At 43.8% G+C, this 16,992-nt stretch overlaps 1 protein-coding gene and 1 long non-coding RNA gene across 2 annotated transcripts; both read left to right on the top strand.

Annotated features, from left to right (window-relative positions):
• The first annotated feature begins 8,110 nt into the window (after positions 1-8,110).
• Positions 8,111-9,099, top strand: LOC112271889. The gene is made up of 2 exons (XR_002965410.1): positions 8,111-8,275; positions 8,606-9,099. It is a non-coding gene; the product is annotated as an uncharacterized LOC112271889 (long non-coding RNA).
• Positions 9,100-10,031: 932 nt separating this feature from the next.
• Positions 10,032-15,742, top strand: LOC100828907 (kinesin-like protein KIN-7H). Its single transcript, XM_024461903.1, is given in 16 exon segments — positions 10,032-10,258; positions 10,862-11,060; positions 11,208-11,297; positions 11,401-11,501; positions 11,581-11,694; positions 11,799-11,880; positions 11,957-12,024; positions 12,102-12,167; positions 12,245-12,366; positions 12,622-12,676; positions 12,679-12,744; positions 12,746-12,955; positions 13,058-13,162; positions 13,247-14,353; positions 14,672-14,988; positions 15,105-15,742. Coding segments are annotated over 15 exon segments (3,012 nt in total). The 5' UTR covers positions 10,032-10,258; positions 10,862-10,879; the 3' UTR covers positions 15,433-15,742.
• Positions 15,743-16,992: the final 1,250 nt, after the last annotated feature.

Raw genomic sequence — 16,992 nt, 5'->3', positions numbered from 1 at the left:
TGAACTGTAGCGGTCAATCATGCTACACACAAATTTATATATTGCCTGATTTGCTCTACTTATTTGATCATTTTGTGTTGGAGTTTTGCATGTTTAACACTTTTTTATGTGATTTGTTGAACCACTGTGTAGAAATATTACCATGTGATTTTTACTCTCGGATTCGCCCAAAATATGTTTGGCATGGCGGTGCCTTTAAAGAAACACAAGCTGTTTTCCTAGTTATGGATAAAATAGTAATTAGTCATTGGAAGCACATTTTTGTAGGGGTAATAAAAAACCTTACCATAACTAGCGATGTTCACAATTTAGTCTACTTCGGCCCAAAGACCGGAGCCTTCAAACATTGCAGGTAATCTTCAATTGGTTTTGAAATTGGCTTGGTCGCATTGCATTTCTTAATTACTTTTCAAGTTTTTTCTGGACATCACCCATTAATTGGACAATGTTACTTATGATTCAAGTCTCATTTTGAATTAGCCGGTTAGATTTGACGTGAAATCATGCAAAACTCAGTATTATTGGGGGCCCTTCTCCTCGCATGCATGGTAAAAATGAATTACAATTAGCTACGCATTGTTTTACAATTAGAACTAAACACTTAGCATTATGTTTTGACTATTTTGCTACAAAGCTTAATTGACTCGCTCATTCCTTTACAACACAGTAATAATTTGAGTGTGGAGCAGATGAATGTCAATTCTACTTTATTGCTAGCCCCTTCATTTTATATGTACGGATCGAGATAATATTCTGCTGGATGGGAGCTAGCTACATTGTTAGACAAGACATTTGACCTAAGGCAGATCTAGAATATCATGGCCACTGTACTATGCGACCTTTTGGTTACTTCATGTTATGTCGATCGACAACTTTATCAAACCTGAGAAAAAAATATTGCCATCACCTGATATACATTCACCCTTTAACTGGCACTTGCCCCAAGCAACTTAATTATAGATAGCTGTTCCCACGAGAGGTAATGAAAATTTCTACACGCAAAGCCAGCTTCATAAGCTACTGTAGTGTGTAGCTAGCCTTTTTATACGGTGGAACCGGGCAATAATGCTCTGAGGAAAATCAACAAAATGGATGTGGTGACATTTATGATTTATTTACATGAAAAAACCATCTTTCGGGCATGCACTTGGCCTTGTTTGGAACGCAGAAATGCAGCATGAAACGGTTCAATTTCTAGCAAGAACCTAGGAGAGTTACATACATATATAGTCCCAGGGCATTACAAACGTGCACGCATGCATATATTAATTCATCCATGTTTTCCATACATATAAATAAACCAGGTGGGGACCACCATCTTTCTTAGAGAGGTATGCAATAGTTGTATTCGTCACGCAACAGCTAGCAAAAATGCATATATGTATGGGTCAGCTAGCTGCTGCCTCATCTCTTTGGCCCGTGTTCCTGATCTCTATCAGAACTCAGAAGGGCATGGGGAGCCGGCCGGAATAATCAGTGACTTTTGGACTTGTGCCGCGACCCAGAGAAGTGTCATGCGTACGTTTCCGAATATGGCTCATGTGTGCTTGATTGCCTACGCACCAATGTCGTCATGATGCAATGTAAAATAGATTCTCTTGCCTGTTTTTTATCCCCAGAATTTGTCATCCCAAAAAGTTGCACGCACAGCCAATTAACAGGAAGCGATGATAAGATCGACCAGACCTTTTCTGCTAGTATTACAATATGGGCATACTAATATAGTCTAATACACATTCCTTTTGCACTGCATCATATCTGATTTAGGTTCGCAAATAACTATAATTAACGGTATGTAGCGGCAAGCATCGTATTCGCGCTTTCAGATCTTTGTTGGCCTTGGGTTTCCCCTTTTTGCCATCAGGCCTTCCAGGGTCCACGGCCAAATGTCGCTGCAAGAAACACATATACTATGCACAGGGTTACTCTTATATATACTCCAAAGCATACCTTTGCAAACGTGCCCAAGCATCTTGCATACAGCCGAAGAATGATTACCCTTTAATATAATTACTGCATTTCTTTTTGGTGCACTTTGTAACATTGCGTTAAGTATAGGTCTGTGTATCTCGATCTAGTGATAATAGATTTCGCCCTTCAGAATTATAGTTCAATGCATGCTAATTTAATACTTAAAAATGTTTGTGAAAGCACCAGACAAGATATGTGTTCTTTTAGCCACAGGCCTCTTTATTAGCTCGGAGCAAGAGCCTATACACAAATCTGCTTTACAAAATACAAATAAAAAACACGATGGTCTAGCTGCCTCAGGTTAGGTCCTAGGGACAAATTTTACACGCAAAGCCAGCCCATGCATGTAAATGCATGTTTCTCAGAAAATACAAAAAATAATAATTAAGCTTGCGTCAAATTTTAAATGTAATTAAAACTTTGGCCAATTTTTGCCATGAACCTTGCATTTCGGAAACGAGGGCTAGCTAAGCATGGGATGCATGCACGAACCACAGAGAGGACGATCGATGATACAGCATGTACACCCAGCTAGCTTCGTCGATGGCATGCAAAATCCTTAATACTCACCCATAATTCGTCTCTCGTCGGTTGCCACATAGGAGGCCGGCAGCGACGCGACGTGCACGGGTTGAAAAGCTAGCGGCGGCCACTGTTCAGCCCCGGCCTTTAGCTCCCTATCCAACAGTGCCACGGAAACCGGCCGCGAAGTTGAGATCATATCATATCCGGCCATCGAGCAATAGGATCATTACATTACATGCATTGACGCGACAGTGCAGTGCAGTGCAGCGCATGTTCGTATATTCTCCCGGCCGGCCGAGACGAGACGTTCCATGATCGATTGAAATTAATAATGGAATTGGCATGTTCTCCTAGTATCATATATCGCCATGATTTATTCCTGCTCCAAGGAGTGGCATATGAGACATGGCAGAAATGGCAGGGCGCACAGAATTGCTAGCAGCATGCAGCTGGCGGCTCTTTGCAGAGAGGGCGTACGTTTGCCGTATACAATGTGTCATCGATGGGAGCTTTATATATCGCCGTTTGCTACAGTGCATCTGTATCGATCGTGTCCTTTTTCCTCGTGTGTATGTACAAGCCTTGCGTCCTTCCTTAATTTCTCTCCATGTGTATACTGCAGTATCGTAGCTGGAGAGCTAGGGATTAGGGAAGGTACGTACGTAGCAAAAGCCAGCTAGCTAGGGTTCTTCTTCATGGGCTGGGGAATCAATCCATAGAGTGGGGAGAGAAGCTACAGCCGGCCTAGTCGAGCTTGATCATGCATATGCACATCGATTCATCCATCCATGGGCCAATTGGACATATAGATGCATATATATGGTCCCCTAGATTCACGTAGATCGAATTTAAAACCTTGCGAAATCTCGATCGCCGACGGTGTTTAACTAGTTACTGCACTAACTTTTCGAGTACTCCCTCTGTTTCAAAATATAGGACGCATAACTATAGTTTGTCAAATTTTCTAAAATTTAACCATCGTCGTAAGTCATAACAAAAAGCCACGGTGTCAAATAATCGATGATCATTAGATTCATTGTGAAATATATTTTCATAGCATCTTTGCTTGACATGGTAAATGTTAATACTTTTTGCTGTAATGCTTAGTTAAACTTGAAAAAGTTTGACAATCAATAAAAGTTATACGCCCTGTATCTTGAAACGGGAAGAGTACTTGCTGCATTCATTCATCATCAACTCCACAATCCATGCTATGTATACATGGAGTTGTTCTTCATTGGTTCGATCCATCCAATTATTACCCTCTGGAGATCTACCCCGTACTAGCACTACTGCTGCTGCATATGCACAAGATGACAAGACAGTAATTAACCTCACATGGCCACCATATATGCATGTATACACATCCTCCAGGCTTCTTCTGGCCGATCGATCGATATCCATACATACGTACGTCCAGTTGGAATTATATTAAGCTTACTTATTGACTAAGGGCCGATGAGTACTTGCTAGTGCCGTTGGTTACGTACTTGCATGCCCGCGGGTGAGAGATGAGTTAATTTTGCAGGCGGCTAATTAAGGAGATCGATCCAGGACTTGGTACTATGCTGGATATATAACTGCAGATTGCAGTACCTTTGGATGCTCTCCGTGCTGTTTCAAAGGTTAAGCATCTTGCTAACAGAAAAGGGAAAGGCTAGTTAAGTGCACCTTTTGGAGCAGTAGCAGGACCATATAGCCCCTCCGATCCATATTAATTGTCTCAAATTTGACTAAATGTGAATATATTTATGTTTAAAAAGCGTCTAAATACATGTAATATTTCGACAAGTAATATGGATTGGAGGGAATATTTTTTTTTTTGAAAAGTACTAATTGAGATGTAAATATTGAAATTTCAATATACAAGTACATTCTCTTCTCTCAGCAACTTTCACCTCAAACTAGCTGATACATGTTAGGAGTCCCTATATGTTAGACTAAGTTTTTGACCGGTCGATGCATGCAGAGGGCCGGGGTAGTTAATGCATGAGAGATTTAATGCTTGACACATCACAATACTAGGTCCTTCTTTACGGTGATTTTTAAGAAAGGCCTTGTATACCTTGAGTATTAGGCCCATGGGTATTTCTAAATCATCAATTTAATTAAGAAAACATGAGTTATATGCCACAAAAAATGTATCATTAAAAACTTCTTTTGAGAATGAATTTAATGGTATTTCTTTTGACAAATAACTCATTTTTTGTTGATGGAGCACGCGACAGGGTTGAAAAATAGTCACGTCACAAATTGACGGCTATCTTTCTCGGGTCATGTTTTAGTCTAAAAGTCCATAGGGTGACGAGGTCGTCATTTATTTGAGCTTGAGAAGGGGAAACGTGAACATCCTCATTTGTGACACCCATCCGCGTATGTTGCGACGACGGTCCAAATATATGCCATAGACGTCACTGAGTATACTTGAAAAATTAGACAACGGTACTAAAGAAGTATGAGAAGCCCGTTCTTGTTTACCTCAATATAGAAGATAGATACGTCCTTCCTTGGTCCCGAAATAAGTGACTTTGAGGATTTCACTTATTTTCAGATGGAGCGAGTAGTACAGTCTGCTGCTCCATTCCGAATGTGTTTATAATGCATCCTGTCCTGCACATGCATGTGTGTATGATACATCGATCCTGCATGATAGAAAGCATGGATATTTCCCTGCATAATTTGTGAGCGTGACATGGATCGAGGATGTGGTGCCAACGACCTTGATGCACGCAAAAGCTACTAAAGCACATGCATGTTACTACACACTTATACTAGCTAGATGACTGGAGAGATCAGGGCTAGATCGATCAGAATGGATGGAAGCCTGGAAGGATGCGTGGAGGAGAGATCCAAAGTGGAGGGGTGGTCGGGTACTAATTGTGTCAAGCCGCGCCGTGTCAGCTTTTTTGCTGCTTCGCGTTCCCCGTATCGCTCCATCTCTGAATCCATTCTGATCCTGATCCCCCAGAATTTCTGACGAGTCCAGCCACTGCCTCCCTGCCTGCATCTGCATGGATCGATGCAGCCTTCTCCTGCCTCGCTTTCTTTCACGGTGGAAGAACCGTACCGTGCTGCACATTGAAAACAGCACCCGTACGTACGTACGCCGCCAAAAGGCCGGGACCTAATCAAGCACCCGTACGTACCTAGCTAGCTTGCCTTGTCTTTTTATGCTACCAGCGATTAATTAACCAAAGGGAGACCAAACAGTACATACATGCATGCATATATATATATATACACCATCTTCCATTAGCTTTGAGAGCATATGTATGTTAAAAAAACCCTCCAAGAGCATTGCCTTGTCAATGGGGATCTCTCGATAAATTGGAAAGACATCCTAATGCAAGATTGTTCTATCTTCTTCACGTTGAGGGACGGGGGAATTGGTGGCCTGGAAGAAGACGACGAGAAGCGAAAGAAATCGTCCGCGCGCGCTTCGCTCGCTGGGAGCATATGGGCCAAATCGCAGCAGAAGCCAAAGTTGGGCCCGAATTTAAGCTCGATCATTCCAGCCCGCGATGGGGAAGTCCAAACTCTTAACACAATGGGCCGATCTGGAGGAGGAGGAGGCAGGGAGGCCGCATGCAGGAGGGAGGCAGCGTGCGTGAGTTGAGTTCCCGTGGCTTTTCTTATCCCGATTCGCGCGCGAAGAGAATTTTGTTGGCTTGGACCGCGCAAGGGGAAACCGGCCCGCTATAGTGGAAGCAGAGAACGGCCTGGCATATATACCGAAATGGAGGGAGTATACGCTTAGCCAGTGGGGTGGGAGTGAAGCGACGTATCACCAAGAAAACCGGGAGCTTTCTTCGATCGGCTCGTCTTGGCTTTGTCCGAAGGCGCGGATCGATCGATCGATCAAAGTAAAGGTAAAAGAACCTCGTACGATCTGACACCCGGCCGGCCGGCGTGCAGTGCAGGCTCGCCGTCAGAGTAGACAAAAAGCATGCCAGCGGAAGGAAGGCAGTCTGTGCTCTACGCCGGCCCACGCAAGATTGGAAATTTGGTATTTCTATGGAGGACAAGAGATATTAATCGAAGCAGAAACCATGAAACCTCTGAAACAAACTAACATGGCGGTTACTGCATTATAAGCGGTGCAATTCTTAACATCGGATGTGTGGTCTGAAAAGGTTCATCTTCTCATGTAACCGCGGGGATTAAATTAGGCGACAGAGAGTGCAGATGCTAGCTAGTTAGTAGTCTCTCAAATTGGTGCCAGATTAATTAGTAAATATTGCTCTCCTGGGTTCCTCTGATGACTTGATTAATCATCTCTTTTTTTTCAAAGTCTGATCATCATATATATCTTTCTTTTTCTATCTTTCGCAAGTCAAACTCCGTTGCGTGGACATGGATAAAAACTGCCGCTTTCTGACAGCGAGAATGGGTTATTTGGAGCGTACTATACGTAGGAGCGCGACCCATTACCAACTTCAAAGTTGGAACATTCTAATTAAATGCAGTGCACGTTCTTCACTTGAATTATTCCACAGAGCAGAGAGATTTACTTACTGCTAATCACTCCCCATCTTCTTATGCTAATGTTTCTTCAGACTAGCATCCAGAGACAGACAAACCGAACCTGACTTATTCACAGCGAAAATCTGAAGCATTTTTTGCAGCAACCAAACGGATTAAAGAAGCAGCATTCGAGGTCAAAGGAGACAGGGCCAGCAAATCATGAGAGCTTCCCTGACGTGCAGGGCAGTTCTTGTGACTGTCTCCTTGCGACGAAGTCGGCCATTCAAAAGCCTGCAGAAACAGAGGGAGCCGCCGCCGACACTTCTTCCTCTGACAGTCCATCTTCTTCTTATTATTGTTCTGGTGGTCTAGCCACAGCATCCTACAACATCTATCCTCTTCCTGTGTTCTCGATTTCCTTGCAGAGACCAGTGTCTCTGCAATGATTATTATACCACATACTGTATATCATCATGCTCTGAATGTACATACATGGATATTTATTTCTTGTTAGGAGTGATCATTAGTTTTAGTATTACTCCTAATGCACTGCTCCAACCTGGGAATCATTAGCAGGTGAAGACTGATGAGGAAACGCTGTGCATGCATGCACTGATGCACATGGCAAAGGGCACGGAATGTGAGGCAGCTCGAATCAAATTATTGTCCTTGGAGAAGCTGGTCGCCATCTTTAGCCTCAAATTTTCAAACCCCGCGGCTAACAGGAAATTATGGATGGCTTATTTGCAATTCAAGTATGTAGTACACCAGAGTACTGCACTACTGCTACAATCAAAGTTATGATCAATTGGTGCATTGAAAAAGAACAATTCAGGCGCGGCTCAGCTCTCTGAAAAAGGCTTCACGGGAACTTTTTTACGTTCCCGCGAAAATTGCCCTGTAAAATTCCTGCGTTCCAAACGGGGCGATCGAGAGCTGTAATAGCTGTAGAACATGGCAAGCAATTGGCCTGTAGCAGCAGCACTACTTCCCTTCTCCATCTAGTGGTTGCTGCTGGTGACGGTGCGCCGGACCAAACGCAATGGCTCCTTTTTTTCCATGATTAATCTCCTGTTGTCTACTACTGCCGGTGACCGAATACCAAATGCTAATTATGTTCTACAGTGCTACTAATTGTGCCGTGATCTGAACACTTCATCCCCACTACTAGAGCAACCACTAATTATAGCTACACCCTTTCTGAAGCTTTTGCGTCCTTGAGAGGGAGATTTCAGAGGCGAGTAAGACTGACGCGACCGGGCCTGCTTTTCATCCTTCAGTTGGTCGTTCGTCACATGATTTGATCTAATTGCAGGTCAGTCGTTCAGACAGAATATGTTGCTGAGTATCAAGTTTGAAGGTTGTTCTGCCAAAATCCTGGCACAACAAAATGACAGTTCTGTTTGCGATTTTCTTTTCTCGGTTTCTCTACATAACCTGACACAAAGAACTCGTCAATCCTTGTGCACATCAACATTATTCATTATATTAATTAACCCTGTTTTTTCTCTTCATGGAATTGAATGAAATCGGCCATGAACAGTTGGGGTCAATTGATTAGGATTTTCGTGATTTAATTCAGATGCACCGTGCAGCACGTACAACTCTCAGCCTCTCGCTCACACCACGCATAATGCCTTTCCAGTCGATAGCTTTACGCAGATCTGAAGCTTTCACGGCTCAGGAAAATATGCCTCCTCGCCCGTTTGATTAAGCCCTAAGCAAGCGTTGTTAAAAAGGAGCTACAGTATGGTGCTGCTTGTGTGGCACATCTTACAGCTAGCTACATTAACTTTTCTGAAGAAAAATGGACACTGAGGAAGGAGATGGTGCTCTGTTCGGCTCAGATTCAAGCAGAAGCTGCTGCTGCACAGGAAAAAAGTGATGTGTCTTGGAAGATTTTTGTTCTTTCTTTCTTGCAGTTATACATGGACGCAACTATAAAGCCGGTGAATTTGCAGTTCTCTGTTAGCTACTATGTAAATGAAAAATGGAATTAAAATGGGGGTGGTGGTGTAATGTTTTTGTCTTTTGGTTTGATCTGACGGCCGAGATCTGGAAGTGGGATTTGGAATGTTCTTATTTTGGACGGCTTGAGCAATTGACAGTGATGATGATAAGGCTAATGTTTTCTCCTAACGACTGGGAAAGTAACACTGAACAAGAGAAACAGTCTAATGCTCCCTCCGTCCAACAAAGGATGTTTCAACTTCGACTAAATTTGAATGCATCTATACACTAAGTCATGTCTAGATATATCTAAATTTTAACAAATTTGAGACATCTTTTGTTGGACGGAGGGACTACTATCTTACTCTAAGTGCCTCTGCAAATGTTTAACAAATCAAGAAGGATATATAATCCATGTTCCACGCCCAGGAAGCTTCCCTGTCATGCCAAACCAATTCTTCCTGATAAAGAAAGTAAACAAACAAGCAAAATCCAATTTATACAATAATGTACAATAATAATCAATCGGTGATCACGTCACATGGATTATCAGCTGCAACAACGTTCGAGTATACATAAACAGAAAATTATAACCTTCCTTTTTCTCGAAAAGAAATTCCAGCACAACATATTAGCAGTAGTCAGCGAAAAAAAAAAAATAATTAGCAGTAGCTGCCGCTAATAATTAGGAATTAAATGACCAGTGCAATTACTACCTCGGTTGGTACACAGCTTTCAGTCGAGACCCTGGTTCAGGACGTCTTCAATTCGCCAAATCTTTGTATGTTTCTCATGAAAAAAAGTAAAGAAGAAGACAGAACTTTTCAAAATTTATTCGAAGCCATCCTTCTAATAAAAATCAAAGAGGCCTCTAACATAAATCTGTTATGGTAAGAGAAAAAAAATCTCATGTTATTGTTATTTTGTTACTCCTTATTATTAATCCTGGCAGAAACAAAACACTGTTCCACGTTAACCTGACATGCCAAGACCGACACGGTGGGCCTGGCACGAACTTTCCGTGGGCCCCACATGTCTGTTGGGTCGGGTCGATGAGGCGTCTTGCTCTGTTATGGGTAGAAAAGTCTTTCTCTGCCCTGTAAAAGAACACCTGTTCCTTTACACCTGCCCCCTCCCCTCTTTCCTAGGAGCATTATTTTCCCCCGCTGTTTGCCAATTCCCCTTGTTCGTCTTCGTCTTCTTCTCCGCGGCAGCCAGCAAAGAGGAGCGGAAGTGGAAAAGGAGAGGAGACGGCACGGGTCTCGCTGCAAGCTGCAGTTTCTTCTCCTTCTTTCGCGCGCGCATTGCTCGTCCGTCCTCAGGTTCCACTCCGCAGAAACCCGCCCAGGTAAATGGATATTTGCCTTGCTTCCCCTTCCCTTTCCTTGCTTTAATCTTCGTCGTCTCCTCAGCTGAAATGTCATGGGTGGTTGGTTGTGTTGGGCTAATGGCGCGAGAGTACGTGCTCGGAGTTGGACACGAATACATACAGATTAGAAATAAAAGAGAAGTCTTTGGGGACTCCACCGGCCCCCCATGTGAGGCGCATAAATAAAATTGAAGGGGGTGGCCGGGAAGCGCCGTGGCGGGGACCATGGTCCGTCCGTCCGTTCGTCGCTGCGGTGGAAAATACTCCAACGCGGCACGCGGCGGCGGCGGCGGCGCCCAAAGATTGGGCGAGTACTAGTACTCCATGTGCGAGTGAGAGCGCGAAATTCGGTTGGGCTGTTGGGCAGTGTGGAGGGAGGGGGAGTAGTGGTTGTTGTTGCTGCTGCTGTTGTTGTTGTTGGGTCTCTCCCCGGATCGTTCCCCAAAATTAGGCCTTCTTCTCTTGCAAAGTTGCAATGCAGTTTGCTTCGAGGGGAGGGGGATGTTGGTGTTGGTCGGCGGTGCGTAGTGTGGAGGAAGAGGGGAGGTTTTGATACTGTTGTTGGGTGGTGGAGGGTTGCAGGGGGCAGAAGGACCGGCGATGGGGGCTGGGGAGGAGGAGGCAGCAATGGCGGCGGCGGAGGCCAAGGAGGAGAGGATCATGGTGTCCGTGCGGCTGCGGCCGCTCAACGGCAGGGAGGCCGGCGACTGCTCCGACTGGGAATGCGTCAGCCCCACCACCGTCATGTTCCGCAGCACCGTCCCCACCGCCTACACCTACGGTAAGTACGCAACACCACTAGAAGAATTTGGCTTGGCATTGTTGGTGACGATTGCTGCTTTTGATGCTGAAGCCCTGTTGTTCTATGCATTCTGTATAGCAGTCTGATTGCTCAAATTGTCCCTCTTTCTTGTCTTTTCTTTTTCAGACAGGGTGTTTGGCCCCGATTGCTCTACGAGACAGGTCTACGAGGAAGGAGCGAAAGAGGTCGCTCTATCAGTCGTCAGTGGAATTAACTGTATGTACCGGAGATATGAACTAGTTTTCTTACACCACTTTGGTTTTTGGTGAACTGATGCGAGCCAACTGACATGTGTGCATGAATCGGTTCTTCTTGACAGCGAGCATATTCGCGTATGGTCAAACAAGCAGCGGAAAGACTTACACGATGACTGGAATTACCGAGTATAGTGTGATGGACATCTACGACCACATAGAGAAGGTGTGTGTATGTGCGCCACGGATGCTGTTTTAATTTACTTTTGTGGCATCATGTCTGTCTCACTGTTTGTCGTATGCAGCACCCTGAAAGAGAATTCATATTGAAATTTTCGGCAATTGAGATATACAATGAAGCTGTGAGAGACCTTCTGAGCCATGATACAACACCTCTTAGACTTCTTGATGATCCAGAGGTACATTTTTCTCCTTTAGGTGAACTTGCTGTAATTTCTTATTTTACCCTCCACTTATATATACTGATGTCAGTGTTGGTCATCTAATCCTTTGAACTCAACAGAAAGGGACTACTGTAGAAAAACTCATCGAGGAAACATTGAGGGACAAGGACCATCTCAGGGATCTTCTTGCAATGTGTGAAGGTGTGGAACTGATAATTGCTAGAAACAAACCATGCATCAAGTTCTTTCTTTCATCTTAATTCGGTTTGTGCTGCAGCTCAAAGGGAGACAGGGGAAACTGCTTTGAACGAAGCGAGTTCTAGGTCCCATCAAATACTCAGGCTGGTCGTTACCCATCTTATATTGTTTTCCTACATTACTTTTAAAAGATTCTTTTCTTGACAAGCTTATATTAATTGCAGACAATTGAAAGTTCTGTTAGACAGTATGTAGGAAGAGGGAAATCCAGCACGCTTGTGGCTTGTGTGGTACGGAATGCCCTTCTACATTCAAGATTGTTTAGTATAACATGTTCCATGGTCTCTGAGGTTCTTCTTCTCGACAGAACTTTGTTGACCTAGCAGGAAGTGAGCGCGCATCTCAGACTGTTTCAGTTGGTAGATTCAAAGAAGGTAGTCATATTAATAAAAGTCTGCTGACACTGGGAAAGGTTGTACGCCAACTCAGGTTAGGTTTCTTCTTGCAATAACTTGAAATCTCAGTGGTTTGCGTTTTTACAAAGAGATTTTGTTCCTGTGAATTACAGTAATTTGCACATATCTTTCCACCTTATTTCTAGATAAAGTATGTTTTGTTCCATTTTGTGTTACAGTTAGGTACGACATTTCTCTTTTCTGCCAATTTTGCATGCTTTTTGACCAATGTGCATAGTATTATCAATTTATCACAGCCCGTAGTCTGAAGTATGTGTTGCTGCTGCAGCACGGGAAGAAATGGCCATATCCCTTACAGAGATTCAAAGCTGACACGCATACTACATTCCTCTTTGGGAGGCAATGCAAGAACTGCCATTGTCTGCACAATGAGCCCTGCACGCACTCATATTGAACAATCGAAGAACACACTTCTGTTTGCAACTTGCGCAAAGGAGGTAGTTACAAACGCACAGGTCAACGTAGTGATCTCTGACAAGGCACTAGTGAAGCATCTACAAAGAGAGCTTGCAAGATTGGAAAGTGAGCTGAAATCGCCGGAGTCACCCTCTTGCACTAGTCATGCTGAAGCTTTGAGAGAGAAGGATGCACAGATAAAAAAGGTACTTTTTCTCGCCAGAATTTCTACCCCTTGTAACAACGTTAATTGCTGTACCACACAATCTCATGCACCATGCACCTTCTATTCTTGTGTTCTTTGCCAGCTGGAAAAGCAGCTGAGGGAATTGATGGAAGAAAAAGATACTGTTCAGTCCCAACTTAACTGTTTACTTAAAAGTGATGGTGATGACCGCACTGCAAAGCGATGGGTACTTTATCTCTATCATATACACTGACTTACCTTTTGAATTATTGTACTGTGTGGCGTTTAATGAGTGGTTTTCCTCTCATAGGATGAGCATAGTCGGTCCTCAGAGTCTCTTGTGCGAAATACACCTGAAGAAGCACTTTCTGTTTCAGATACTTATGGAGGTTCTTATCGTGATCAAGGTCATGCAGTGTTTGATGGATCATATGTCTTCAGTGCTGATCATGATGACTCATCATTCCCTGATCAAACAAGGGATCGGACGCTAACTTCACCTTGGCACCCTCCCAGCAACTATAGCTCTGATGGTACAGAGTCATATAACATGAAAGATGTAGCTTTTAGAACTGCATCTGAAGTATCTGAAGAACATTGTAGGGAAGTACAATGCATAGAGATACATGAACATAGAAGATGCATTAGCCACGAGCTTAACATATTACCCCCTGTGGATACCAAGCTCCACAAACCTGAAGTAGTGGAGATCTCTAGAGACGCACTCCCGCAACCTGACGAGGAGCAAAAATTTGGGAGTATAACAAAGAAAATGGTAGATCCTATCAGGATGTACTCTGACAAAGAGGAGCAACAGACCGAGATCATAGCAAATGCAGTGGAAGGCCCCGTCGAAGTGCATCAATGTGAATCTAATGGCTTTGCGGACAACGTTGTCAAACTATACACATGTGATTCTAGCATTTCTTTGGACATTAGCAAACCTTGCCCTCATGAATGTCTGACCGTAAAGAGGTTTATAATGAGCTCCAAGGACAGTGCATTGGCTAGAAGTCAAAGCTGCAGGGCTAGCTTCACGATCATTCCAAATAATTGGTTTGATGATTCCGAGAACACTAGAAGGACACCACCTGATGAAATCTTCAAGTATCCTTCTCGAAGGCCTGGTAAGGTTAGGAGAAGTCTGTATTCAGAAAATGATGATTGCCAAAACGACACCACTTCAGTGGACCACTCTGCTGTTTCTGCTGAAGTAGTTTGCGATGAAGTAGTCAAGGACATGAGCGTCAGTGATGAAGGAGTCAAGGACATGAGCGTTAGTGATGAAGGAGCCAACGACATGAGTGCAGATGATGCAGAACAAGACATTCTTATCAACGACGTCAGCTGTGTCAGAGGGCTGGAAGAGAAGACAGAAAAACACCACGAGGACCAACCTGAGGATTTTAAGGCAGAGGTAATCATGCTAGTAACAGACTCCATGAATTTTCCTTGCATTATTGCCGACTGAGCATATCCAACAGTACATTTCTTGAAAATCTACCAAGTTTTATATATCTGCAACCGGACAGTACTCTTCTTTTCTTTTAATAATGCTATGGTTTTTACCATACTGACAATGGGGAACTTCATAAAAATTAACGAATTGTCTAGTATACCTGCTCAAAGATTCGTCCTCAGTTATATATACACCATACTGACAAATCACCAGTCTGTTTAGTTTTATTATATATATCAAGATGGACATTAATGTCTTTTGCATATGTGGTTAAAGCAGCAAGCTGTTCGAGATGACTCTACCGCAGTGAAATCGGTCAAAGACGTCGGCATAGATTCATCCCTGAGCACCATCGAGTCCCCTTCCCGTTGGCCGATCAATTTCACAAGACAGCAGCTAGAGATCATCAAGTTGTGGTACGACTGCAATGTCTCCCTAGTGCACAGGACCTACTTCTTCCTCCTCTTCAAGGGAGATCCAGCAGACAGTGTGTACATGGAAGTGGAGCACCGGAGGCTGTCCTTCCTCATGAGCACGTTCATTGCCAGCCCCGCTGCTGGCCCAGGCAAGCTCCATCCCGACTTCGTATCAAGGTAATTCGTTCGTCGTATATCTTTACAAGCAGTAAAGCCAGTACCCATATACAGGATCAAATTGTGAACTGAACTGAAACACTATGGTCATTTTTCATTCTGTCGTCTTCTGTCAGTTTTAAGAACCTCGAGCGCGAAAGGGACATGCTGTACAGGCAGATGCTGAGGAAGCTGGGCGGCGAGGGCGAGAAAGAGAGCATCTACAGCACGTGGGGGATCAACCTGAGCTCGAAGCAGCGGCGGCTCCAGCTGTCGCGGCTAGTGTGGTCGCGGCGGGGCGACGTGGAGCACGTCCGGCAGAGCGCCTCGCTGGTGGCGAGGCTGATCGACCCGGTGGAGCCCGGGCAGCAGGCCCTCAGGGAGATGTTCGGGCTCAACTTCACGCTCGCCCCGCGCCGGTCTGCTCGCCGGTCTTCTTTCAGCCTGCTTGGTGGCGGCATGTGATCCCCGACACATCAGACGCCCAATGGACGATGACGTGGCAATAGGAGGGTTGACTTTATTGGAGATGGCATGATCGGCTGGTTGCTTGATTCCATTAACATGGTTTGATGCCTGAATCGTGCTGGTCATTCTTCTTTTGGTTGTTAGTGTGTGATCTTTAGGGACAGTTCTGACTCTGAGTGTGTTGAGATTGTATGAGTGGGGGTTCATTTCACAAACAATTCATGAAAGGCTTTGCCTGGATGCTTTCCAGAATCATACTGTAGAACATAGTACATCACCTGAGGTATTCACCAAGTTTTCACGTCAACCTGCTTTTCGAACAGGAAGTTTTTGCTCCTTTTTTACTTACCTTTTTTTTTTTAGGGAATCCTGTTTTTCTTACCTGTTCGCTCGGTTGATCAAACAGACAGTCGGCCACTAGGCCGCGACAGAGTCGAAGAAACGAGTTTCACTTAGAGGAGTAGAGGCCCACGTTATGTTACGGTCCTTTTTAGAGAAAACGGCTTTCGGCCCAGCTTTATTTCATTTTGACTGATTTGGCCCAGCTTTTATTAGAAAGAAATTCTATTAGAAAGCGACGGCCTTTTAACTGGAGAGCCAGGCCCACGAGATTAAAACGAGCTGTTTTTTTTTTTGCCGAGAAACGAGCTGGGGTTTTCACCTTCAGCCTTTCAGACAGCGAGCAAACTTGCTCTATCTCGGTTGGAAACTTGGAATATACGTGACGTACTTCACTGACAAAGTACACTAGTACCTAGTATTAGCTAGCTTAGCTATAAAACAAACATAGCACACATTGATTAAAAAAGTGTACTGTATCACCACCTTTGAGCTGACACCTGTAAATCAATTTGTACCGAGAAAGCACACACTAAGCTGTATGGGCCTATATGGCTAGCTAGAGAACTGAACGACAAAGGCTGATAAGAAATGTACAGGCTGGCTATCATTTAGCCGACACCTGGAAACCAATTTATGCCCACAGAGTATGCTAGCTCTGGCTGGCATATCCCTATAAAAGAAAAGCTAGCTCTGGATGCCATATGATAATATGTGGTCAGCTTATCTCATATTGAATAATAAAAAGTTGAAGACGAAACGACTTTGGGTTTACTCACCCCTTCATCCGTTAAAAAAGAGAGACGTGTGAATATTTAAAGCAGGTCAAGACAGATCTTTAAAAAAAATTACATTGGCGAAACTGACAAAACGTGCATACGTCATGTCACAAAATTTCGAGTCGTGATTTCATCGACGACAAATTCCTGCTGTCAATATACGTGCAAGGAAAAACTAACTAGAAGAACTTGAATCGCTACATGTGTGTCCTTTTTCTTCTTCTGATGTGAACTTTTGGTTTATTTGATTGGGTTTTTTCATGTTTATATACCGTTTCATTTTTAAGCAAAAAGTTGATACATCAGTAGATGGCGTCAGAACCATCAGATTAATATCTGGACGCCATCTCTACTCCTCTTTTCCATCCCTTCTCATCATGCACGGATCGCCCAATCTAAATCCAACGGCTAAGTAATCAACTTCCATAATAATAAAAAG

Source organism: Brachypodium distachyon, chromosome 3 (genome assembly GCF_000005505.3).
Source record: "Brachypodium distachyon strain Bd21 chromosome 3, Brachypodium_distachyon_v3.0, whole genome shotgun sequence".
In the NCBI taxonomy this organism is placed as follows: domain Eukaryota; kingdom Viridiplantae; phylum Streptophyta; class Magnoliopsida; order Poales; family Poaceae; genus Brachypodium; species Brachypodium distachyon.
The sequence above is the reverse complement of the archived record's forward strand: the minus strand, read 5'-3'. Positions and strand labels throughout refer to the sequence as shown.